Source organism: Lissotriton vulgaris, chromosome 7 (genome assembly GCF_964263255.1).
Source record: "Lissotriton vulgaris chromosome 7, aLisVul1.2, whole genome shotgun sequence".
Taxonomy (NCBI): domain Eukaryota; kingdom Metazoa; phylum Chordata; class Amphibia; order Caudata; family Salamandridae; genus Lissotriton; species Lissotriton vulgaris.
The window spans coordinates 1139526662-1139554172 of NC_141695.1; the positions used below are offsets into that span (position 1 = coordinate 1139526662).

A 27511-nucleotide genomic window follows, 5' to 3' on the forward strand; every position below is an offset into this window, starting at 1 on the left:
ATTACAGTACAAGGGGGGACATCTGGAATTAGGGGAGCAAAAAGCGAAATAATGTCTGTGAAAAGGGCCAAGTCCAACAGTTAGGTTTCCATCTCTTTAAAAACAACAGTGCCTTATCGAAAGACAAAGTACTGTACAACTGATGTACTTCATTTAATTATCGCATTGAAGTTATAACTACCCAAAGCAAAAAAATCGTTCTTGGACAGACCTGGCAACAGCACCTTTTTGGCACAGCAAGTGAAATACTAATTTTAGACTTAAGGCAGGGGCTTGTAATAATGCAAGTTTGTGCTGGTATCTTCACTTGCGATATTGGTGGGATAAGTTGGGTGACCTCGCTAACACAATGACTTGGCACAATGTGAACACTGCTCCTTACCTCTGCCGGACAAAATCGCCTCCTTGCAACAACTCATCCTTCTCGGAGTTGTCTATTGCATTCTTGCACGCTACGTTCGCCTTCCTCCACACAGTCTGATTGCTGGAAAAAAAAAATATATATTGCATTTTGTCACTTAGCTCTTTATTTAGATCGGTGCAGTCAGGGCCGGCCTTAGGCATGTGCAAGCTGTGCACCTGCACAGGGCCACCCAACCCCAGGGGCCACCACGCCAATATATATCCTTAATATAATAATCCTCGGAGGATGGATACATATTTGCGTGGCGGCCTCTGGCAGGGATTTGGCAGCCTCCGGCTCCGTTCCACTTCCAAACACCCTGACCCCCCTCCGCCCCGCTCGTACCTCCTCTTCTGGGGCCCCCTACCTGCGCTCCCTGCCCAGGGCCACCATGAGCCTAGAGCAGCCCCTGGTGCAGTCAAATCAATCTATAAACTTCCATATTATGGGACAATCTTTTCCACATAAGCATGAAAAATATTCTTCAAAATGCTTGTAATGTTTCCATTGTGTTTGCATTATCCATGAAAGTGCAGAATCTTTGAGATTTGCATTTAACCTACTAATTAGTTTGAATGATGAAACCACTGCTGCATCTGTAGTAATAGTGCAGTTCTTATGGTAAGGTCACCTAATCCTAACTCTCCCAGGAATGCTCTTTCATTAGAGGGACCTCCCCATACTTCAGCAACATCACCGATGCCAACCAGTGAGAATATGATTAAGTAAAACAAACAAAAAACATACTCTGATACAAAAGAAAAAATATTACATATTTTTCCGCAAAAACTAAAGGAATTTGTGAAATGGATTTTCTTGCCTCGTACCAGCTCCTGGTCTTCATACTATGCCTGTTTGCGGAATGGAATGCAGCATATTCATAACAACCAGATGTTTACCTGCAAAACGTGTTCCTTCCTCAAGTAAAAAGCGAAGGAATACTGGTACTGTTGCTTGTGTGATTCGCCATGTAAGGGAATCTTCCTAGATTTTGCTATTTGCAAAATTAAGATATCATGGCACAGATGGGGTAGGATAGTGGCCACCTACATTGCCACCAAGTTTGCGGAAAATATTATTCAATCGTCATCAAAAAATAGTTTGCAATTCTTCCTCATGAATGGATTTCCAGCATGCACAATCTCATACAATCCCTCAATGACCACTCCCAAAACGTTCATAAACTAAAATACTTGTTGGTTGCCATCTAGGACTCTACTGAAAAGAAATGCCATCACTGAAGTCCAATGGAAACTGCAGGCATCATCCCTCTTCATAAAGCGAAGTATTCCTTATGTGCCTCTTGTCTCTCAACCAAATACAAGCTGGCCACACAAAGGTTAAACAGGGTGGTCCGGTTACTTGCCTGTAATAGCAGTTTGCCATCATGGATATCTGACTAGTTAGCGCAGCTATTCAATGTTTAATACTGGATTTCAGACAGTATGGTAATTGCACTGTTGAATAGGGCTGACAGGTTAGGTAATGCAAGAGTGGGGATAGTGTTCAGAAAGAGGTAGTTTAACTTATGAGAAGACTGGATGTGCAACCTTCGTTACATGCAGGTGTAGAAAGTCGGAGGAAGTACTTGTATGAAGGAAGGGGCACTATATTTAAACAGACATGACATAAATACAAGAAAGCAGGTGGAGCATAGAGGTACTAGAGTCTTTGACAGAAACAGAGTAGATTTAAGGTACAGAAGATGACAGCAGGTAGTAAATTCAAGAGGGCCAACAAGAGCGGACACAACACAAAACAGCCATATTTGTATATATGCACTTTTTAAATAAATCAACATGCATGCATAGGAGATGTGCATTAGTTTCACACTTGTCATTATAAAAAAAAAACAGTACCTGCATTAAAGATGCATGGACCATGATTTGTACTTTTCAAGGCAGACGCATTATCAGCTACTGGTAATTGCAAAGGTTGGAACCTTAAGAAGCCTGCTTGAAGTGAGAAACGTCACAGAGTGATCGAGATTCTAGATGTTATTCAGCAATTACATTTACCACGCAATGACACTCTGTTGATCATAACTGGTGATTCTAACTTCAGCCTTACAACATATAGCTCAGATGATCAGGTGTATTGGGAGCAGAAGCTATTCTCGAGAATTTACCTCATCAAGGAAAGTACAAAGTTGTTGTTGACCTTCTAGATACCTTATATAGCCTAGAACTGTGGGCCTTAAATGGAAAATACCAAACAGATTCCCTAATGCAATAGAAGTGATTCTGCACTCTTCACTCCCTTCCCATCTCCAAAGCTGAATTATTAATTTGTGTCAATTAGACCATCTGCTAATATATAGAACTTTACAATATAGCTAATCTTAAATAATGATCATTACCCTCACAATTCTACATGAAATTGTGGTGCAAAAAGGGATCTGACCCGGGCAAAGTAGGTTTTAGCAGCTGCCTGGGTAACAAAGGCGCGAGTGGAGAGAGAATTCTTAACTATTTTTGAGATCTGTAAAGAAAACAACAAGAACATTTTGGAACTACATCCGTAGGCTTACAGTCAAAGATGATAATAAAACCATCAGCTGTATCATCTATCCATCAGGTTGGGATTTTTGTATCAAACCTAAATAAGCACTAAAGTTTAAGATTAACCGCACTAAGCTCCATGAACAAAATGACAATGCTACGTTGAAGAGTCCCGGTGCCCAACGGGCTCCCTGCGGCCTTATTTAAATCAGACATGCATGTCTGCTCTAGATGGTTCCGCCCATTTTACCAATAACTGTTTCTTGATTCGGTACAGCTGAGTTTACAAAAAAAGCAACCCCGTACTCTCGGACTTCTTAAACTATCGACTCATTGCACTTCTGGATATATTGGCTCAAATTCTTACTACAAAACTAGAATCGTCGCAAACGCACCAAAATCTTTTTTTTGCCAAACAAGAGTGGGACATTAGATAATATTCTATCCTTGTCCACTGCCATTCACACTTGTTAATAATGGCAATCTACTGCGTGCCTGTTTTGCTGACTTTAAGAGAGCACTGGAAATTTATTACTGAATTAATTGGGAATTAACTGAACAGATAGGGGATTCAATGTATGCTGCTAAAAGCCATCCATCAGTTACAGTTGGACATGCGTTCAAAAACATTCATCAGCACACAGCCTTACCTTCTAGAATCTATATGAACAGGGGGGCTGAAACAAGGCTGAGTAGTTGCCCCACTCTTGTTCAACGTTTACATTAAAGTTTTAGGAGCATCTCTGGCCATATATACATTACATACAAATATACATTCATACGTATATACCCGCCCCCCAAAAGCGAAGGAGGAATTTGACCTCAATATCATAGAATGCAGATGACCCAGTCATATTGGTCAGCACGAGGATTGACCCTGCTTTGATTATATATCAGCAAGATCTACAAGATACAAAGCTAGATGATGTTGTTTTGAGGCAGAAAGAACAAGCGACCAGGGAGGTGGACTATGTATGGGCTGGTCATTGCCTGATTATCAGCTTGTATCTACACAGAGGTCTAGTTTAATGTGAAGCTCAGAAACTATTTACATTGTGAAAACTATTACTTACCTTTTGGCTCATAAGAAAAACACAACCTTAGAGGTTGTAAGGGCCAGATCTATGTCCTCTCTGACCCACAGTGAAGCTTTTAAGATGGCAGGACATTGAACCATGTAGCTTGATCAGAATTCTATTTAGGCTATCCAACTCTACTATAAAAGGACACATTAAATTGGAGTTATCCTAACCAAACTAGCACTGACTGGCTACGGAGCCTGTTTTGTCCTCACCTGCTACCAGATGAGACCCAGAGCGAAGCACGCTCAAATATCTGCTTTGACTGGACGAAATCAGTTCAAAGGCATACCCTTAACTCCTGTTGTCCACATATCTATCCAAAGCACTAACTTCATTGGACACGCACGAGCCATTGGAAGTTGTGAAGGTCACATTGTACCATCGAACTAGATTTGCGTAAAGAACTTGCAGATTTAGAGATCACCACTTATGAAAGGCAATAACCAGCAGTGGTATCTACTAAATGGGCTTTCAACTTGTTGTAAAATTAAGTTTCTAAGATGAAAGTATATATTTTTGATTGGGGGAATACTGGCAATCTTGGGTTAACGAAAACCATGTGGACCGAGATGGAATCTGCAACAACAGCAAAGAGTATCTTATGAACACAATCTGTCGCCGTACCAAGATATTAAACATACGACGAAGCTACTAAAAATCGACCTTCATTAGTTCACGCAGATAAAACTGTACTCTAGCAGAAAAGACCTATTTTGGCAACCCCCAACTAATAGGTAGTTTTGGAAAATCCAACACTGAGAGTTTGAAATCTAGTAAGGAAGGGGAAGCCCATGGAGTTAATGAATATTGCTTCCCGCCCCCTCCTCCCTCTGACCTTCCTGCGGGTTGAAATACTCCTTGCGGCCCCCGCTGGCACGGGTGCCGCTCGTTTAGCGAGTGAGACTGCGGATTCTGTCTGTGGCTATACCTGGGACTTCTTTCACCAACGGAGCCCTCCAACAATCCTTCACAGTGACCTGGGAGCATTCGGCTCGGTTACCAACCCTGAGGGAGAGAGACAAAGGCCACCTGCACAGGGAGCGGGACTGCGAGGACCACAAGTGCTTGCGCCGTCCACCGCGCGCACCTGGTTCCTCTTCCCGCCCCCTCCTCCCTCTGACCTTCCTGCGGGTTGAAATACTTCTCGCGGCCCCCGCTGGCGCGGGGCCGCTCGTGTAGCGAGTGAGACTGCGGATTCTGTCTGTGGCCATACCTGGGACTTCTTTCACCAACGGAGCCCTCCAACAATCCTTCACAGTGACCTGGGAGCATTCAGCTCGGTTACCAACCCCGAGGGAGAGAGACAAAGGCCACCTGCACAGGGAGCGGGACTGCGAGGACCACAAGTGCTTGCGCCGTCCACCGCGCGCACCTGGTTCCTTGGACGATTTTATCACTAGGACCCACACTGCAATCGATAATGAAATAACTAAGATGCAACACAGGGTCTCCTTAGAACTTGAAGCTGCTAGAAGACTGTCAGTTGAGCTAACCGCTGCCAAAAAATCCTCCCTTGGGCCTATTGCATGGGCCAAAACACCAGAGCGCTCGCTCGGAACTGCTCCCACCTTGATCGTCACAAATGCCGATATTCACCAACCACAAGTGGACAGTATATCCTTGCCACAGGGGGGATCTCCATCAAAACCCACTTCTTCCCCACAACTCCACCCGGGTGTAAGCACCGAGCAAAAGATTGAGACCATGGTGGGTCCTTCCCCTAAAGCTACAACCGGCTATGCAACGCTGCCAAAAGGTGGCAATTCTCCTATCCCACAATACGGCCCACACAACAAAAGGAAGCGGAACCACACCTCGGCATATTCCAGGAAAAAGGCTAAAATAGCCAAGGCCCAGCTACTAACTAAGGCACCTCCCGCTGCTCCGCAGCCAAAAACCAAGACCTCTCCCCAGGAAATGTGCCTAGTAAACTTTCCCCCGCATACAGTAGTCATCCAAGAAAATAATGATCTCACCATAGAAAGTGACACTGCTGCAACCCCGCTCTGCACTATTAAAGGGAAGGACGTTGAGTTTCTGACTGTCGTCTGGGAAACACTTAAAAAACTTCTTTCCCCTCTAGAAGTGAGATTCACACACATAGAAACACAGCTTCTGGAAATAGAAAAAAGCATTTTAAATTTGGCCACTATCACCATGCAAAATGCTAAACCATCATGCCCACATGGAACTCCGTCTCCAAAAGTTCCATCTGTCCCTGTGACCCAAGCTGCTGTGAATCTGCAGGTGCCTATGAAGGCTAAGTCCCTGGGAGCAACCAATGTTACTCTGCCTCTCCCCCCTGCTGTAACTTCTTCCTCTGCCAGCCCTATTGTTATCCCCAAGGCCAAACCAATTCCCAAACCTCGAACCAAGGCAATCACTCATAATCCTCCAACTAGGGCAATGACGACCACTATCCGACCGGCGGCTGAAACTCTTCCGCCACCCCCACCAGTCACACCCGGCCAAAGGGAACCACCCTCGATAGATCAGCTTAATTCTAGGCAACGTCGCCAGAATGTCAACCATTTAACATCGCAGAGAGCTAGCACCAGTTACATACGCTCAAGGGGATATGTAGACCTCCCCCCTGAGGTTAGTTCCTATGTTGTAGTGTTGACCGGGGTAACTGAATTGACATATAACCAGCAGGAAAACTTTGACTCCTTAAAGAACAAGGTGATCCACTGGTTTGACGTCAACAAACCAATACCCAACCACCTAAGGAGTAAAATTCTTATGGTGCGGAGGGTACCCTGGGTAGGCACCACACAAAAGTCCACCAGTGGCGACTGTGTGATTGTATCCTTCGAGGATCCAAACACTGCAAACGCCATTTATTCTTGGATCAATCATAGCACTACCTCAACAATAATAGCCAGACCCCTCACTTTTTTCTATCCACCCCGCCTTCATTCATCCCAGGGGAGGAACTGGAGAAGAATCCCGGAGAGGAACCATACATGGGGAGGGCAAAGTAATACTTGGGCGGATGCACTTGGTGGCTGGAACGGGGTACCGATCTACAACAGATACGGGTGTCTTGAGGAAGTGGATTGACTTCCACACCTGCCAACGATCGCACCCTCATCACCCACCCTAAAAAGCTCTCAATCTTATTTAATGGGGGATCCATCAACACACATTATATCAAATGCAGACATGGGTGGCCAAACTCCTCAATTAACATCAAATCACGCAAAGGTGCACAAATGTGGAACAGGGCCAGGTAGGCACGATACCCGCCCACCAAAGCCATTAAATACTCACCCCCACATAAGGACTAAAGATAGCCCCCCCAAATCACACAGTCCCAAACGCAATAGTGCTCCACTGGACGTTTTTCCACCTACTTCAGCAGAGGATAGTTCTCAGACACCAGACACCAACAGTACACAAGAGGCTCCGGGTGTAATCTCCATTCTCTCCTGGAATGTGGCGGGGCTATCCAATAAAGTAGACACGCCTGACTGGCGAGATCTCATTGAGGGTTACGATGTATATCTCCTACAAGAGACATGGGCAAGAGAAAAACACTCCTGGCAGGGTTTCGCCATCTTTGATATTGAAGCAAAATGGGGAGGAAAGGGCTGACCTTCAGGAGGCCTCTCGATCTGGGTTGGGTCCCATTTGGGATGTAGGGCCACACACTTGGAGGCCAATTCTTGTGACTTCCAGTGTGTCTCCCTTGAATGGCCATGCGGAGGGAAGGTCACATTGATTAACATATATTCTAGACCAGTAGGGGTTGCAGCAACCTCGGGACCAGTGGAGGATTTAGCTCAGTTCCTTGACACACATAATTTCAGCACCCCTCTAATTGTAGGTGGAGATTTTAATCACCAATACGAACCACTCCCTGATTACCTGGTGGGCATATCCAGTGAAGAGGATGAACTGTGGAACATCCCTACCCTGACAGATCCAGTGACCAGGGCCTGTTCCCCACTCGCAAATCAAATAATGTCCCTCACGCTCAGTCACTCGCTTAGGGCGTGTAATGGCAGGTTCAAAGGCGACATTCCGCCTACCAATACCTTTAACAGGCCGGGCTATCAGTCACGGATTGATTACATAATGGTCCCAACTAGGGACTGGAGGAAAGTGAAAGACTTTCGAGTTATCCCCAGACTTGATAGTGACCACAACTTGCTCTCACTAAAATCGATATCAATGGCCGGCAATTAGATAAGGTCGACACCAATTCTGCATCACAGTCTGACCTTGTGCTATCCAGCAATAGGCGCAGAATCAAATGGGCCAAATTGCTGGAGAACCATAGTAACATCAATAGACTCTATGCACTAGTCGTCCCCGCCCTGGAAAAAGTAGAGCGTTGTATGCATCACTCAGTCACCGAATCTGAAATCAATCCCACAGGTAGTATAGGGGTACCTACTTCCCCTACATGCAAGTCGGCACATTTGACTGAACTTGCTGACATCCACTCTGAACTATGTACTAACCTAGTAGAGGTGCTGAACCCAGTGGCCAGGCCTCGCAAGGCCAAGCAGAGAAGAGCCACCTGGTTCAATGCCTCATGTAGGGAAGCAAAAGCCACACTACTGGAATCACTCAAAGCAGGAGACACTCCAAACATAATCAGGGAGAGACGATTAGCATACAAATCAGCCCTCCATGCTGCAAAAATAGACTGGGACGAGGGGAACTGGTCAAAAATAACAGCTGCCCTTGCATGCGGAGATTCACAGACTTTCTGGCAGATTGTTAGGCACGGCTCGGCCGAACCACTTGTAGCAGTTGAGGCCAATATAGCACCATCTGTATTGGAGGAACACTTCACAAATTTATACGAACCACATAGCAGTGACCAGGTGATGAACGAACCTGCAGAAGTGTACTACTCCACTAACAATAGTCTAATTGACATGGATGGTTTTAGTATAAAGGAAATCACTATGGCAATTACATCCCTGCCCGCAGGTAAGGCACCGGGCCTGGATAGGCTCCCAGGTGACCTTTTTAAACACGAACCTAAAATCTGGGCTCCCTACCTCGGGGTGTTATTCAATTCCATTCTGAAAGGCATGCCAATCCCATCGACCTGGCCGGGGGCTGAAATAGTCCCAATTTTTAAAAAGGGGTCCCCTCTTCTCCCGGCCAACTACAGGCCAATAAGCTTGATCGATGTATCCCAAAAACTCTTTTCTAAACTACTGCTAAACCGCTTACATGAGTGGATTAGGGATTTTAACATTCTCAGCCCCTTTCAAGCAGGATTCAGGGAGAAGGTCTCCACCATTGACCAGGTCTTTCGTCTAGTCCTCATACATTGGAAAACGGTGCAGTTGGAGGGTGGCAGCCTCTTCACTGTTTTCGTGGACCTGAGGGCAGCGTTCGACCTGGTCCCCAGGAACAAGCTGTGGGGGGTACTTGCTAAATTGGGGGTTCCCGAAGGCCTGCTGAAAATGATAATCCGCCTTCACAGCACTAACTTTGCCCAGGTCAGATGTGGCAGGATGGGTGCAATGTCCGAGAGGTTCCCCGTTGGCAGGGGGGTAAGGCAGGGTTGTGTGCTCGCACCAACCCTGTTCTGCCTCTTTGTCAACGGGGTAATCTCCCACTTAGCGGGGGTACCCAACTCTGACGCCCCAAAACTAGCCGCTGAAAGGGTGCCAGCCATCATGTTTGCCGACGACACACTGTTACTATCAAAGTCGGCAACGGGCATTCAGCGCACCCTCAACGGCTTTGTGGATTTCTGTGAGGCCCATGGTTTAGAAATCAACGCCATCAAAACGAAATTCATGGTCCTCAACCCCCCACAGAAATTCCACTTCAGTCCAAGTATTGCACACACCAGGCTTGAAAGAGTGAACACCTTCGAATATCTGGGCATTGTGCTAAATGATAAACTTACTTGGAACACCCACCTGGAGAAGGCAGCACTCAAATTGACCCAACACTCGGGTGGCATTATAAAACTCGTGGCAAACAATAAATCCTCAATTAGGCCCATCGCCCCCCCAATACAGATATACAAATCACAGGCCAAGGGGGCTGTTACTTATGGATCTGAACTTTGGGGCCACGACAAAACATCAATGCTTTTGAAGGTGGAAAATAAATTCATCCGTAATCTTGTTGGGTTACCACCGAGCACTCCCCTTGTCCCCCTTAGGATGGACCTAGGCCTATGCCCGCTAGACGAGGATTTGGCCCTACGCCCACTGGCCTTCTGGCGTAGACTATGGACAACTCCAGAACTGGCCAGCTACAGAGAAGGACTGCAGGAGGTCCTTGCTATCCCAGGTGCTGGAAAACTTAAATGGCTTAATTACATCAAACTGGAATTGGAGGCCTTGGGTCTCTCCTCAATGTGGTCTGATCCCTTGAATTCGTGCCACCTCCTCTCTAAAAAGGACCTAGTCAAGTCTTACCGCGATAGCAAACTGTCCCTGTTACTTAACAATCAAAACCTCGGGACTCTGACAGTTTCCTTCTTGTCCCACAAGGCCAACTATAATATGGAACCAACTCTGGACAAAATTTACCCCTCCATACTGAGGAAACTATATCTACAGTGGAGACATGGGTCCCTCCCCATTAGAACTCTTACATCTAAATGGAGCGACGATGCAAGCAGTACTTGCCCAGCATGCAGAATTTCGGATGAAACAGAACTCCACATCCTTTTTCTCTGCCCTGCCTATCGAGAGATCCGAAGGTACTGGTTGCTCCCCTATGTAGGAATCTGGGCCTTAATAGGTGTCTGGCTGCCTTCACAGTCTTAAAAACTGATCTGTCGGACCATATTGTGTTTGCTATGGCCAAGTACTTGGGCGCTCTCTGGTCTATTAGAAGGAAATGTCTCAGGGCACTGACTTGACTTTCAGTATATATGGACTTTTGTAAGAAATGCCTTTATAAATTTTACGAATTGCTGTAAAAATTATTTAAATGAACCACTTTTTAATGTGTATTACGAACGTCTTTTATGGTAAACTTTTACCGAAATAAAGATATTTTTGAATTTGAAATTTGCTTTTAATGTGTACTTCAGATTATCTATAACCATTCATTTTAGATTCTGTTGTCATGGTGGGTACTGCAGATTTCCAAGGTCTATCTGAGAACATGCATTTCTAGCATATATATTTGAACTAAGTGAACCTCAAGAGGTGTGACAAACATGAGTTTATAGCCTTTCTGTTTACCTTTTTGATTTTTTAACATTGCAATGGTTTTAAGAGACTTCAATAAAGCTTTGAACTTAAAGGCTGCTTTAAGTAACACTGTGGCGATGACATGAGAATAAACCATCTGTATACTGCCATTTTGTTTTGCAGAAACAACAGTTGATGGACAGAATGCAGAACAATGTCATACATTCACCCCAGTACAGAGATCTAGTTCTAAATCCATAGTTTTTTTGCACTCCACACCACCCCAGTTCAGACATGGCCATATGCAAATCAGCCTTGACCCTGTGCCTCATGGGAACAGTCCAGCCCGAACTGCCAAGCCATGTCTTTCCTGGACCGTAATCAAGCATCCTAGGACCTGTTTCTGGCTATCAGTCCGTCCATCACCACCCCCTTTTGTACTGCATTGTTCGCCATAAGTTGGCAGGGAATGCACAGACGTGAGTCCCTTGCTCACTTTGCCACTGGATTCAAGCAAGCCGGGCTGAAGACGGATGAAATGCCAGAAACCGGTCCTCGGAAGCTTGTTTCTGGTCAAGGGAAGGCATGGCTTGGCAGTTCGGGCTGCACTGTTCCCATGAGGCACAGGGTCAGACTGATTTGCATATGGCCATGTCTGAACTGGGGTGGCAGAGTGGGCTAAAGAACGGTGATGGATTAAACCCAGATCTGTTGACTGGGTGTGAGTGTTTGATTGGTTCAGATGCTCCATCCATCACCACCCCCTTTTGTACCGCTTTGTTCGCCATAAGATGGCAGGGTATGCTCAGACGTGAGTCCCTTGCTCACTTTGCCACTGGATTCAAGCAAGCCGGGCTGAAGACGGCTGAAATGCCAGAAACCGGTCCTCAGAAGCTTGTTTACGGTCCAGGGAAGGCATGGCTTGGCAGTTCGGGCTGGACTGTTACCATGAGGCACAGGGTCAGACTGACTGATTTGCATATGGACATGTCTGAACTGGGGTGGCAGAGTGGGCTAAAGAACGGTGATGGATTAAACCCAGATCTGTTGACTGGGTGTGAGTGTTTGATTGGTTCAGATGCTCCGTCCATCACCACCCCCTTTTGTACCATTTTGTTTTGCAGGGCACCAATGTACACAGAACTAATTCAGAAGGGATACATATGATAACTTGCCATTTTGTCCTTAACAGAAGTTTTAAACTCATTATAATCTGGATTGTTGCACCACAGAGAACCTATTAATTTGTTTGTCAGTCGTACCCATTAATCATAGTCCACAGAAGAGCTTTCAAAGAGCCTGCTGACACAGCTCTTAATCGCCTGCTTCTTTATAACAAATCAAGTTAATTAATTAAAAGTTTTGTGGCTTTACCAATGGACATGATTTAGGCAGATTTTAAAACCGTCTTCAGACATCCACCAAGATCAAGTTATTTTTGTTTTAAGCAAGTTGATAGGGAAGGTGCCATCAAGCAGAAAGAGTTGTGCTCAGGAGGTCATAACACGAGCCAGAATGTCTGAGCAACACCCTACAACGAGTTGTCCAAGTAGGTGGGATAGGAGGGTCACGACTTGCCCATACTTTTTAATTCAAGGAAAACAGTTACCCTACTTTCTGTGAAAAGATGACCGTCCCAGGACAGTTAATTCCTAAAGCTGAAATGCTTCAGCTGCAGTGTAAGGCACAGTCTCCTGTGCTGTGAAAACGAAGGTGGAGAGACAGATAAACAAGCCTTCTTCCCAGGTTGCCTGCTGCCTGAAAGAAATGTACATGTGCACAACGGATCAATCTACAAACGTAAAGAGAGCTCGTAAGCCGGTATTGGCTTTAATTAATGGAATCACGTGACATTTCCCATCACAGATTTATTATTTTTGAATAGTAATGGAAAGGAGTTACCAGCTGAGCTGGGACGTCTGTGCTTTTTAAAGGGGTATAACACAAGGCCCTGCGGGGCCTGTGTTACGCATCTAACCATTCTCCACTGCTTCCACCAGGTTTCAATTCCGTGGCAATTTGGTTACAGGTACAGACCCCCACAGTGCATTTCCTAATAGAGGTTCCATAAAGTACAATAGTCCATTTCCCACTGATTAACTTAACTTGCATATATTTTACATTTAAGCTGTGTTTTATTTTATATTTACACATCAGAAGGTGTAAGACTAAAGAAAGTTACAGAATATTTTATTTTTAGCCATGCCCCCATAGTGTACAACATCGCAGTTCCCTTACTTTTTTAGGTCTCGCCTGTCGATGCGCATGCGCATCGAGCAAGCGAGACTATGGGGGCTTATCCACTCTTTATCCAACTTGCAAGGAATCGTGGCGATTCCTTGCAGTGCCCGTGACTTTTAAGCTCAATGCGCATGCGCATTGAGCTTAAAAGCGCGTGCACATGCCCCCAGCCGCCTGTCGTAATGTATCCGAAAAGACACGCCCCACCCCCAGCCGCCAGCCTTGCCTACTTTCCCGCCCCCTCACTTCTTGATTGCACGGCCGCTAGGCTGTGCCTCCCCTACTCTCCTCCTCCTACTCTCCTCCCCTCGCCGTCTGTTCCCGCACTCCTCCCACACCCCCTCTCCGCCCCCTCCCCTGCCTGCCATGTCGCGTCGCATTTCTCCTCCCCCCTCCCCACAGCTCCCCTACTCTCCTCCTCCTACTCTCCTCCCCTCGCCCTCTGTTCCCGCACTCCTCCCACACCCCCGCTCCGCCCCCTCCCCTGCCTGCCATGTCGCGTCGCATTTCTCCTCCCCCCTCCCCACAGCAATGCCCTCCATTTTGACTCGCTGCCTCCTCCTTGTTACTAACTTGTTTGACGGGAGGCCTGCAATATAGACATTGCTACGGCTAAGCCTATTAAGGGCACCGTGAACCCCACATGAACCTTAGCCTGTGATTCGCCTAGTCCTACTGCCCTCCCATCTGCGCCCACTGTGCACTGTGGTAAGTGCAGCCTTTCCCACTGGGGTCTGGCAGGGCTGTGACTCTGTTCAGACAGGGTGTAGACAGGAAAGACACTGCGAATGTCACGGCTGACCGACCAGACTTCTGAGATCAGAGAGATTACGCCTCATTTGCTCACCAGCTCTGCCAAAAACAGCACAATTTAACGGCAGGTACTCAAAAAGCCAACAGGCGCATATAAAAGCATTCTCGGCTTAAAAGAGGACCATTCATAACCTATAGAGGTCGGGGAGAGAGAACTGCTCTTGGTAATTGTCCCTGACCGAGGGGAAAGAAAGGTTGACTGTGGTCACGGCTTTAATGCATTATCGTGACGTGAACTGTTTCAAGCTTGCACCTGAATCACTTTTACAAGAGCTATTTTGTAGGATAAAGTTGAGCCAAGAACAAAATGTTTACAGACACTGGAAGCATAATGAGGGAGAATGGAAACCAACTATACTTGCTATTAGTGTTCACATAACAACAAGTTACATACAGCCTTTAAAAGTCTGAAATATTGGCTACGAGCACGATGGCTAAGTGAGCTGAACGCTTGCTGCTGACAAACGCCCTATTATGGAGGACAGGGGCTCGGATCGGTGCGCCGAGTCCCCTTTCCTCCTGACGTGGGCAAACTGATAACTTTAAACTGAGTAATCATAACATCAGCTACTTACGGCGCCGGGGAACTGCGGAAGATGGTATTTGGCGCTATATCATGACTTTTTTTTATTGTTGTGAAAGCAAAGCTACTGAGTAGGTCTTTGTCGCACGAATGTCTCAATTGTTTTCCTTGCTGCACAATAGCAAGGACTTCGGTTGCTTTTGCACCAAACATTTGACAGAGTATATGCGCAAGACAAATGTCTGTAAAACTAGGCAATTGGATTTCCTACCTCTCCAATCTCTCACTTGGCTCCCATGACACAATTCCTCTGTTATTCTGCCTTGCCATGGTAAAGTAAACCAGCCAGCTACCCAGAACACAAGCCAGCATAATCATCCCCTTATGAATGATAGCTTTCCGCTGAAGGAAAGCAAATAGGCCTGCCCCTGCTGCAATAACTGTTTCTAATACTCCATTTATTCTCCCAGCTGTTTATAAAACACTTCAACAGAGGTCAAGCTGGGAGGGCGACAACAATTGCACATTAGGCCCGTCCTCGAAGCATCCAGCGTCTGCCAGTAAACACTGCAACATTTGTTAGGATGTGAGGGCGCACATCAAAGGTTGCCTTCACCATTATGGACTGGGTGTCATCCTTTGTGAAAATCATTAGTCGGCCCCGCCTCGTGCGCTGGGATATATCAAAACGCATGGCACAGAAAGAGCTGCTGGAGGCCCAGAAATAGTTTTCAGGCTGAAACTCTTACACGTGCAACAATACAAGTACAAAAGAAGGTTCCAGAAAAAAAAAATATGAAACTGCACAGCCAGCCTCGTAGTTCCTGCACACTATGTTACCGCCAATGTTTGAGCAAGTTCATCCATGTTAGTGCAGGCTCCAGAAGTTCACAAACTTCCCCTATATGCTAATTAAGTCAACCAAAAAACACCAAGGCACACCAAATGCTTGTAACTGTTATCCAATTTCCACGATCTATGGTTCAACCCGTCGAATAAATATCCTTTCGTAGAAGTCCACAACAAATGTTGAATTAGATTATTTTACTTGTTTACTTGCTCACCCTCACCCTCACTCACCCTCAACCCCTCACCCTCACTCACCCTCACCCTCACTCACCCTCACCCTCACTCTCACTCACCCTCACCCACACTCACCCTCACCCACACTCACCCTCACTCGCCCTCAACCCCTCACCCTCACTCACCCTCAACCCCTCACCCTCACTCACCCTCAACCCTTCACCCTCAACCCCTCACTCACCCTCACTCTCACTCACCCTCACTCACCCTCAACGCCTCACCCTCACCCTCACTCACCCTCAACACCTCACCCTCACTCACCCTCACCCTCACTCACCCTCAACACCTCACCCTCACTCACCCTCAACCTCTCACCCTCACTCACCCTCAACCCCTCACCCCCTCACCCTCACTCACCCTCAACCCCTCACCCCCTCACCCTCACTCACCCTCACTCACCCTCAACCCCTCACCCTCAACCCCTCACCCTCACTCACCCTCAACCCCTCACTCACCCTCAACCCCTCACTCACCCTCACCCTCACTCACCCTCACTCAGCGCAACCACAGCATCTTCACTAAATATATTTAATAAACTTTAAGCTATTGGCAATATAAAATAAAATCCATTTTATTTACGTATTAATTATTAATTGTTTTTTAAAGCCATTGATTTTTTTTATATCAATACATATAAGTCACATATAAGTCCCGTTAATACAAAACATGTTGCTTTACAAATGCTAGAGGTGTCACATTTACAAAAATTATAACTATTGGCTTTGTAAAGAAGAAAGCTATTTATTTAGCTATTTAGAAAAAACAACACATAAATAAAAAACAAAAAAATAAATAACACCAATAGCTCTAACTTTCCTACTGCGAGACCTATTGCATTTCCAATGCTTGTTTTTTAATGCACGACAACCGCTGCCTACAACTTTTGTTCAACTGGGGCTGGTGACTCAGGACTGCTCAAGGAGTGTTGCTGCCCATTCAGTAGCAGTTGCTACCGATCGGGAGTGGTGGGGCTGGGGGAGGTGGGAGGGGGTGGGCAACTTACCTAGCACTGCCGACCACCCACTCTCCTCCGTCCTCTTCTATCTGTCTCCACCAGCAGCAGGAAGCAGAAGGGTTCCCAGGCTCCCCATAGCCAATCACAACAAAGAGCTGGGATTGGTCTGAGCACAGACCACAGCACCCAGACAGGGAGGCTTTGCATGTTCCTCATCAGGCTGTGTAAAGCAAGGCTGGTGGGGAATATGCAAAGTGAAGGACTGTTTGGCTGACCCGACCACTCCTCTCGTGGCTCTGGCCAGCACCGCCCTACCCCAAGAGCCAGTGACTTCAATACGAAAAATAAAAAGATGATAATAATGACACACTATTATCACTTTCTTTATTTTTCCGTTTGAGCAATGGGGCGATGCTCCTCCGCCTTACGGAGGAGCCGCCATTGTGCCAAGTGTCAGAAACAAGATTTAGGCTAGTCTCGTAGCTTTATAAGATCCCTACTCAAAACCAGCCTACTACACGAAAATCATCATAAAATACAAGCATTTGGATCAAGTAAAGAGAGGCTTTGGCCCATTCTTATCACAAAACGTTCTTGGCATGCTCAAACACAATGTGTTTACCCAGACTGCACGTGCACCCACCTGAGCATTTGATTCCTGTGGTTCTCAACATCTTTCAGCAGGGCCTGTTTTTCAGATTCTTTATCTTGTTCCTTGGCCATCTGCTCCAGCTCCTTTAAAAATTAAAACAGACAGGTAATATAAAACAGGGAACCATGATTGCAGACTTCAATCCACCAATGGGTACCGGTGCCTTCTAGTCATCTTCGCAAACTGAGTTGAGTCAGTGTCTACAAATGAAATGAATGACTGTAGCGTTCCGTTGTCCTAGAGCCGAGCTCTTTTTTTCTTTTTTTAAGGGTCACCTATTTATGCTTGTGCAAGAATTTTCAACACTAAACGGCCACAGATCCAATTGAAAATGGCACAGGACTCACTACAACTACGCCCAACACTTTAATGCGTTAAGTGGTATATCTCACTGGGAAGGATGGGTCTAGTACCATTACTGCCCTGCTCTACCCCACCGTCCTGACAGAGGCAGCGCAAGCGAAACTAGTGGGAAATGTCTGATCGGTGTGACAATGAATCCACACTTCGGTAGTAACTACTGTTCTACCGAGAAAGAAATGTAAAAAAGATTGGCAAATGGTGCGTTTTAAAGCAAATGAATGTAGCGATAAAGCAAGGCTTAGAAAAGCAGTGGGAACATACAGTCTTGAAATAGTAAACACATTAAAAACTACCCCATATCTTCATGCATTAATATGTTCAACAGTTACTGTAATGTGTAAATTGTACCGCATGACAACGTTAGCCCTTTTAAATGTATGCTTGCCCAGTGTCTTGCACTGCATGCAGCATTAATTTAGGAAAAATATGCTCCTACCAGACTTCGAGAATCACCCACAGCTGCTGATTGCAACCAGTCATATAGAAATATGTGCAGACAGGCCTTTAAGTGGGATGAAAAAAGTGGGGGCGCTCTATAAAGGAACAAGTCAAATAAATGTCTGTGATTCCAATAGTGTGCCAGCTGACCAGTATTTTGGTTTCTTTCTGGGATGTAATTGTATCCAGATAAATGCCAACAAATGACATACACCTAAAGCCTGTCAGTATGATTGGCTTTGTCAATGGGTGTTAGCTGTTTAAGATAAATGAGTAACAACAATGATTTGTTGTAAATAATCAGCATTGAAATTTTTCAATTCTGAAACGGAGTCTGTAAATTAAATAGCATTGAGGCCTGTGGAAAGAGTTTTGCCCATCAGTTATGCATGCTTAAAGTTAGATATGTATCCTCTTTTTTTCTGCATATGTTGGCCATCTGCACATCTTCAACTACCTCTCTTTCCTCTTCAGCATTCTCTTTTCAATCTTCCCCGAATGCACGTCCTCGCATCTCTGTCACTTCACCATCCGCAACCATGCACTGCACTCCCTCAAATTTAAGCACTTTAATTTCTCTTACTTTGTCTTCCAAATATGTTGACAATGTGTAACCCCTTCACATACATAGCCTCAGAACTTCAGTTGCAAATGGAATACATAAACATAGTTCTGTGTGCTCTGCAGAGAGGCCAACCCACTAACAAACACGGAGTCTTCAGCCTTAGTGCCGGTGTGCTCAACCAAAGCCCCTTATACACCTGGCATGGCTCAAGCCTCAAAGTATGCAAAGAAAAAAATACAGATAAACGACTACATTAAAAAACAGCTACCTCTTGGAGAATGCAAGATTAAGTAAAGCATGTGAAATAAGAGCGGAACTAAAATCGCTGAAATGCATTCCCTTAACGTTTTTAACATTCATGGTTTGAAAGTCAATCCATGTTTTTGGCATCAGTGTTAACTTAGGGACATGAAGACATGGCCAGTTTAACGTCATACATCAGATAACTGTCCACTGTAAGCACATATTTCTCGCCTTGCTTGACTCAGATTTTTGGACCAACTTCGCAAGGGAACAAGAACCCTGCTCGTTATTTGGATCTATTTAGCGAGGGAACGAAATACAGCCGCTCCACTTCTAACGGAGTCAGCAATCTGCAGCGAGGGCCTGGGGTGTCACAGTGGGGGAAGTTAGCGTGGTGAGGGGTCTCAGCACAATATACATAACACAACATTAGCATGAAAATGCTTACCATTAGCAAAAACAAGGCACCAGATCAGACATGCTTGCATCCACTCTCACATATGACGAAAAGGTGGGATCTATGCCTTTGAATGAAGGACGCCTTAAATTATGCAGGAATTAAGCCTCCGATGCCCGAAACCATGACGCTGATTGTGTCACCAGCCTACAGAGTGCATACAAACTTAGACCACACTGGCAATGAAGGGCTTTAAAACAGAAAGCCCTGCGTCATGCATCACAGTTGAAAAAGTTGATTTATTGCGTAGCTTCCATCTCCTGCATCAGAGCGAGGCTGGGCAGGTAGCCTGAAACGGACAGCCCAGAGAAGTAAATAGATCGATTTATTAAGCGATGCAGTCATCTCTCTGAATAAATTGATCTATTTAATATGTTTAATGTAAATGTGTAGGAATTTCAGAGGGGCCAAGTACCTGAGCCATAATGGAGAAACCGCCCCTGCCTTCTACACTAGGGACGCATTTTCGGCCTTGTTGTGCAAATATGGCAGGTATTTTGAGAATAAAGAAAAAACTATTGGTGATACACATTCTGTTGTGCTCAGTGTCTCATGCTGCTTTGCAACTATCTCTAACCCTGAAAAAGGAGTCTGTGATAACTCTATGAAAGCTCATAATTCGCAAGACAAAGTTAGCAATAACTTGACCCATATAACTCCTTAGCATCTTTTTTGGAAAGCCACAGGGCACTCTGAAAGAGCCTCCACAATGATGACTGGGCAGCCAAATCAAATCAGCTTTATTTGTTACAAGTATTCTCACCATAAAAGCATACTATTAAAAGAACCATTTAAAATTACAATTTTAAAACATCCAGATATAAGTCGGGGAATGAGATCAGCATCACATTGAGTTGCAAGATGTCAGATTACAATACAATATTATGGGGAAAAAATCAATCTAGCCAAACAATAAAAAAATGTACAATCAGGGGGGTACAACCGGCAGTTCATCAAAATGCGTAAAGTGCAAAAACATGTGTAAATGACTCGAACTACGAGCCATCGTCTAATTGTTCGTACGACAAACCGTCCGAGAAAGCATATGCCCTCCTTCTCCTTATAGCCTGTTGTATGTACATTGCTTGACTTGACAGTGAAGATCCCCTATTCCATTTAGCTTACCTACCAATCGAATGCCTATCTTTTTTATGTACAGCTTTATTCCACTCATTGTGACTTGTTCATCATCAATGGTCTACGATCATCCTTCAATACCGACCGGTTCGGTCTTGCACCTTATCTGACTTTCCGTTCTATCTATGTTTGTCCTTGCTGCCAACCTATATGGTCCTGCTTATCCATAATGTTTGATTTACCCCGTGTTTCATGTATTAAGCATTTTGACTTCACTTTTACTTTCCTGCTTATTTTTGTTGTTTGATATGCCTATACGCATTTATTGCAATGCGCTCTGTTATAGTCATAATGTTCGATCTGTGCCTTGTTCCTTTATTTAGCTTTTTGACTTTATTCTTATGGTCCTGCTTATTTTTACTGAGTTGTTATACCTATACACATTTACTGTAAAGCGCTGATACCCGTAAGGGTCTTGTTCGCGCTATATAAAACTTTCAAATAAATAAATAAATAATAACTGCATTGATAATTTTCTGATTTTCCAAACTGCATAGAAGGTTAAAAGCCTGTTTATAGTAAAAAAAAGTCTCTGTTAAAAACAAAGGTTTTAAAATGGATCTCTGAATGTCCATATAGAAACTACAAAAAAGTAAAACTGGGCAGCCATGTGAGAGAGCTCACCAGATTAGCAAAAAACCTGGCAATCCGCCTAATAGACTAGGACTTGGTGCAGTGCTTAATTTGTAAAAGAATGGCTGCCCGTGACCAAAGCTCTGCTAAGAAGCTTGCGGACAGTTCTAATACATATTAACCCATGAATACCAAAGCTGCATATTCTAAAATCCACATTGTGCATATTTAATCTAATACCAGACACTCCATACCCCTTTATCTCACTCTTTCAAGCTATTGCATGTTCCCTTTGTGATAGTTTTTCTGTCTTTCATGTCCTAGGTCTTTCCTCTTTGTGTGATTGTACCTCTCTTGATCTCTGTAAATGTCTGATGAAAAAAAAAAGTGCTGGTCCCCAAACAGGAGTGCAGGTGGGGCACACAAGCAATTACCGGCTCAAATTAAAAACTGGATATGGGTGAGTCCTATATATGTCCTAGCCGGCGACGATATCAAAAAATAGATGATGACCACTTGAATGGGTATGTGCATGCAAAAGATGTAGTGCGTTTAAAAATAGAAAAAGCAGTTCACCTTAACAGGTGGATACCGCCCTATGGCCTAATTTCAGGAGGTACCTGGGGAAGAATGTAATGGAATCTGTCAAATGTGTTCACACAGACAAGGTTCCTTCACCATCTACCATTTAAAACAGAGGGAAAGGGAGGCAAGAAAAGAGTGAAAAAACAGTAAATAGAACAGGTTTTAAAAGGCAAGAAAGGCACACACAGAAAATAAGGCAGCTGTTGGCCACCTTGTCCAATGCTCCTCATTCAACAAGGACTATGCCCTTGCACAGCACACTTAGTGCCCACCTGGAGTTTGAGCCGCTGTTGGTGGAACTTCTCCTTCATGTTTGCGTTTAATTCGTTGAGCCTACTCATAGGCCCAGGACAATCCCGGATATCCTGCAAGTGAAAGCAAGGAAAAACATCAACATCTATCAAGAAAGTTGGCCATTGTTTCTGGAAGCTATCATCGCTGTTACTAACTAGACATGGGAATTGAACAGCAAAGTCAACATTGTTACAATCTAGGAGTATGGTAATAATTTGACATCCTGGGCGTGATGAGAACTGCTATGTCAAATCCCATCTGTGTGGGTAAATAGATGCTGATCTGAGCTAAGAAAGTGAGGGCTCATCTAAGGTATTTGCAACAAAACAGACTTTACTCAGCCTTAATCTCCGTCTTTGCTATTACACAAGGTGACCACTAGAAGCATAAAAATGTCATTCCTCGGCCAAGAGAAAACTAGACATCTATGTCCTCATCGTGACCACTGCCACTCATATAACCCAGGTGCCTCAAGTAAATGGTGCGGTTCAAATCACATGAAATGAGCAATTCCAGGCACGTAAAATGACGAGTGTGCCCCTCAGGATGCCCTTACTTACATGTATGATGGTCCATGGAAAAGATCATGTAACGAAAGAACCCACCCTAAACTAACGAACAATAAATAAGCAACTTGCTTGGTGCTACCGTTTTTCAGGACTTAAAGTAAATGTTCTGCCTTGAATGTTATAATGCTTGGGTGCTAAAGTTATTAAAAAATAAGAGATGGTTTTGAACTGCAGACTGTCTAGTCTAGGACACCCCACCCTAGCTCCCTTCAGAATGGTTGATCATTTGTTGTTTATACCCTGTGACGTTTCTTTCTGAAAGCAGGCGCCTGGCAATCCAGGAGTCGTGCGCAAGTTCGGCGGGTACATAAACGTGAGAGGTCCTATCACGTACCATGAATTATTGGTGGGGTGCAAGACCCGCAAAACCTTAAAAACCCACTGTGAATGACAGGCATACGTATGTGCCGGTGGCCAGCTGTCGCACTTTTTGCTTATGAAAATCTCGCTTGTTAGACCGTGGCTTTTCTACTGCAGTACTGGTGCTTGTAGCAGCATACATGGGCATAGGAAGTGTGGGGGACGCGGGGGATATATCCCCCCCAGATTTTGGAGTGGGGGGGACAAGGGTGGGGGGGACCAAGGGACAAAAAAAATTCCCCTCTCTCTCCTGTCTGTGGCAGGGCCATTCGCGCGTGAAAGCGCTACCTAATGGCCCTGCACTTGACCTGCCTGGAGTCAAAGAGGCCACCCGCCCTCTGCCCTTTGTTATGCTGCAGGAAGGCTAGGCGTTCTGGGAAGGGCAGAGAGGGGGGGGGACTGTCTCTTTTCCTTCATACCCATTTCTGTCTCTGTCTCGCTCCTGCTTAAGTTCTGATTTCAAGAGCTCTTATGTACTCTCTCTTGCATCTCCTTTTCTTTATTTGTTTCTCTGTGAAATTGATCAAAATAGGCGGACACTTTGGCTGGATATTTCCTCATTTACTGACCGTTTTATAATTCCAAAGAAAAACCTCGGGACAGAGAGAAACTACACCTTAGAAGGACCGATAGACCTTAGAAGCCCTTGTGTCTTAGCACCCGCAGGTGGACCCTAACGGTGGCAAGTGTGAGTTAATCTTGAAGGCCTGTCCACCACAATCCATACTGCAGTTCACCTCCTGTCTTGCGAGCAGGCATACGAAGAAGCACACCCTAGATTGACAGTGACTGTCACTGAGGTCACAAGATCCTTGAGGCAAGTCCAGTGCATCCATTGGTACCTCCATTGGCCTTTTTCAGCAGTAGTGGTGCAACTTACCAGGAGTTGGCAATGTAGGATTTGCATGCACACCAAACTTAGGGGGTGATTATAATGGAGGTGGAACCGCCACATCACCCCATCATCAGTGGCGGTCCCACTGCCATCGGTGACTGCATTTACGCCAACCATATTACAATATAAACAGGGGGGGGGGGTTGTCCTACGGGTCCTGGCTGGACAACTATACTATTAAGAAAATAAGGTGCCAGGGCTCGAGTTTGAACCACCAAAGCTTGTTTATTCAGCTGGTGTAGGCCTTCCTTTCAATGATTCAAGAAGGTATGCATTTATCATATTTCAACATTTCACAAACTTATTTACATTTTCATTCAATCCTCATAGGAAGAAACCTTCCTTAAGCTGTGGATGCAGTTTCTTCCTATGAGGATTGAATGAAAATGTAAATAAGTTTGTGAAATGTTGAAATATGATAAATGCATACCTTCTTGAATCATTGAAAGGAAGGCCTACACCAGCTGAATAAACAAGCTTTGGTGGTTCAAACTCGAGCCCTGGCACCTTATTTTCTTAACCATATTACAATGGCGGTGGTCCCCTGGTGGTCGGAAAGACCAACCGCCACACACCCGACTGGCTCCTTGAGCCCACCAGTGCGGCGGAGGGGCTCGTGGTTCCTACAATGCTGGTGGTACCTACCAGGCACCACAGTAAGGATTACGATACCCCTTACCCACCAGCCTATCCATGGCAGTTCACCCACCATGAAAATTTGGTGGAAGAGACATTGGAGGCCCATAGCGGGGCCCTTTCCCCCAGCCCCCAGACATGGAACCTGGGGAGCATCTAAGATGCCCCCCTACATATCACTGCACCATGTGGCAGGCACCGCATTGTGCCTGCCACGTAGTGCAGTGATATATGTAACGTGTCAGTTTTTACATTGCGGCAGATGATGCAGCCAGCAGCACCTGCTGCAATGTAAAAGATAGGCACGGCGAGCTCCACAGTGGCGGTCGCATTGTAATGCCTATCCTGGGGCCGCCACCTTGAAGGCCAGCGGTCCCATTCCCCGATTCGATGGCGGACGGACTGAAGTCCGCCTGCCTTCGTAATCAACCCCTAAGTTTGCAAACTTCATGGTCTCTGCTTCATGCACAAACACTTTTAACGTGTGCAGCCTTCTTTCAGGCCACTGGTGTTATGCAGCAATGGAGGCCAAAATTGTGTTGCAGTGTTGACTAAATAATGCAACAATAAAAAGGCTGCAGTGTGATGCAGTGCATTTTATGATACTTTATTATTTTAACATATTTATACATCCTAACAGCTTCTGCAAAGCTTTTGCCTCATTAGTACCTGTGTAACATACAAATGCAGCAGAGGGAAAGGGGACCAATCAACCTTTGCAAAGGGCTCTGTACTTCACAGAACATAAGACACATTTATTTTAGTAATTTTTGATCCGTTTGAGCTACAAAATTGTTTTGGGTCAAATTGTTAGATCATGCAGCAGATGATGTATTATGTGACAAATATGATACAGACATAGTTAAGTTGAAAACATTTTTCCACTTAACTTAATTTTGCCCCAGCATTGTAGTTGATCAATTTATAAGTTCCCCAAATCCAAAAGTCGAGTTTGGGCACAATTTGCATTTTAAAAGCAGTCCTACAACACAGGGCTACTTTTAAACTGAGCTCAGGCTTCAGCAGTGCACACATGCAAACACAGAAAGGGCTGCTGGCCTCTAAACTGCCATGCCCTATTATATTCCAGGGACTTAAAGGTAGTTCTAATCTCCCTGCCCTATTATGAACTAGGGCCTTATAGGAGAGGTCATGCCAATCATAGGGATACCCTAATCCATAGTGCACCCTAGTGTATGTAGGTGTTTCACAGTATCTTTAAGTGTCTCTTTCAGAATAGCACTGGCCCTGTGCCTGTTCAGGCAGAGGCCAGGGTCGGTCAGAGTCAGGTACCACCAGTACCAGTCAGCAAAACGTTGGGGAGGGCACAGGATGGCTTTGCAATACTAAAGAAGCACAAATTCAGAATTTAACCCCTTCCACGCTGATGACGAGCTGGGCTCGTCATGGCGTAGCCTCCTCGCACGCTGATGACGAGCCCAGCTCGTCACGTAACATGCGATTTACAAAATTACAGCATGAGAGCGGAATTCCGCTAGCGCGCATGGAGTTAAAATATAACACCATGGTTGGGGGGTTCTCTTTAATAATCTGAATTGATTTCTATCCTAATGGACCCATTTTCCAACTTTAGGATAAGGAAAGACTGGGGAAAAATCATAATGTTCTAATCTATACCTTGATGTTTTCATGCAGCTCTTTGATGACGGTTAATAGCTCACTGTTCAATGTTAGGATTTTAACTTATAAACTGCAAATACCAAAATAATCTCTCAGACAAAAGCAGTAACTCACTGACCAATTTACATGATATGCATTTTGTGATCTGCGTGCTACACATTCTTTGCAGCAGACATATTAGCCCACTGTGTCTACCTTAACAAGAGTTAAAACTTCCACTAGACAAACCTCCGATCTCTCTCAATAAAGAACATTAATCACCAAAGTTATCTTCACATTTTTATTGTTGCCTGAAAATTGCTGGAGACCAGGAATGCAGCAGCAGGTACTTTTCAAATCATAATGCACTTTCAAACACTACGCCCCCACCCAAAGTCAGCGACCTATGTTTGCTTGGTGCAGCAAGATTCATATACATGGTTCTTTAACATTTGGTCTGACTACTAAATGAATGTAAACAACAATAAAGCATACATGAAAACTGTGACAACATGCCTGCTTTTCTCAATATTTCACTTCGAAAGTATGCGATTGTATTTGGCAGTGATTTGTATAGGGTCACTGGAAAGTGAACAAGGTTGTCCCTGTCGCCCCCAGAATTTTAGTGTCTCCTACGGCCCTGGCAGCATATGCTTTTGTTTTCGTTTTATAAATGCAGGCTAAATGAAAGTCTCCAAAAGTAAGAAAGGAAAAAAGCAGGGCCAATGAAATACATACAGTAACCAAGCATGGGGCAGCAGCAGAAAATGAAATGCAACATCTGTCTACTCCAAGGCCGTGCTGCTGCCTTTCGTGGCGGCTCGGGGTCCGGCGCAACAAAAGAAGGCTGCCCTACGTTCATTAATACTGTACTGTACGTGCCTGTATAGCCGCTTTTATCTCCAGGTCGCACTTCACTAGCTCATTGTGGCAGATCCGGACGTGAACATCTGAGGCTGCTGCAGCCGCCGCCATCTTTGCTCCGTGTCACTGACAACTACGGCGAGCAAGAGAGGACAAACATTGTGGGTACAGCACTATGCAGCGTAAGACAGGGCAACAGCTCTCTCTTCTGAATACAGAGAAAATTGCAACTCAGGGAAGTGGAGGAACTATAATTGTAGGTACAGCAATGGCGTCATCTAGCGGCAGTACGGGAAAGCACACCCTTCCTTTACAGTCTACGGAGAAGAACTGTAGAAAAATAAACACCTGCTATGTAAATATGTTTTTTCTGGCACATTTTAAACACTACCCATTAGAACCAGTTTTGATGGGGTGATCGCGTTCTAAAGAGGTGTGATTGAAGCATCACATTCTGGAGTGTTAAGAGGAATAAGGGAACAAGTCCTAAAAAAAAGGAAGTGGCGGGACTAACCTAATTAATCAGTAT

General features: G+C 45.0%; 1 protein-coding gene across 1 annotated transcript in view; it reads right to left on the bottom strand.

The window, feature by feature from the left end:
- The window catches only part of BNIP1 (BCL2 interacting protein 1), a 63069-nt gene extending 35875 nt beyond the window's left edge, over positions 1-27194 (bottom strand). The window contains exons 1-4 of the mRNA XM_086931576.1: positions 27001-27194; positions 22017-22109; positions 17375-17466; positions 383-484 (exon numbers count right to left, since the gene is read on the bottom strand). Coding sequence (XP_086787702.1) covers positions 383-484; positions 17375-17466; positions 22017-22109; positions 27001-27093 — 380 coding nt within the window. The 5' untranslated portion in view covers positions 27094-27194. The remainder of the gene's footprint in view (positions 1-382; positions 485-17374; positions 17467-22016; positions 22110-27000) is intronic.
- Between the last annotated feature and the right edge of the window lie 317 nt (positions 27195-27511).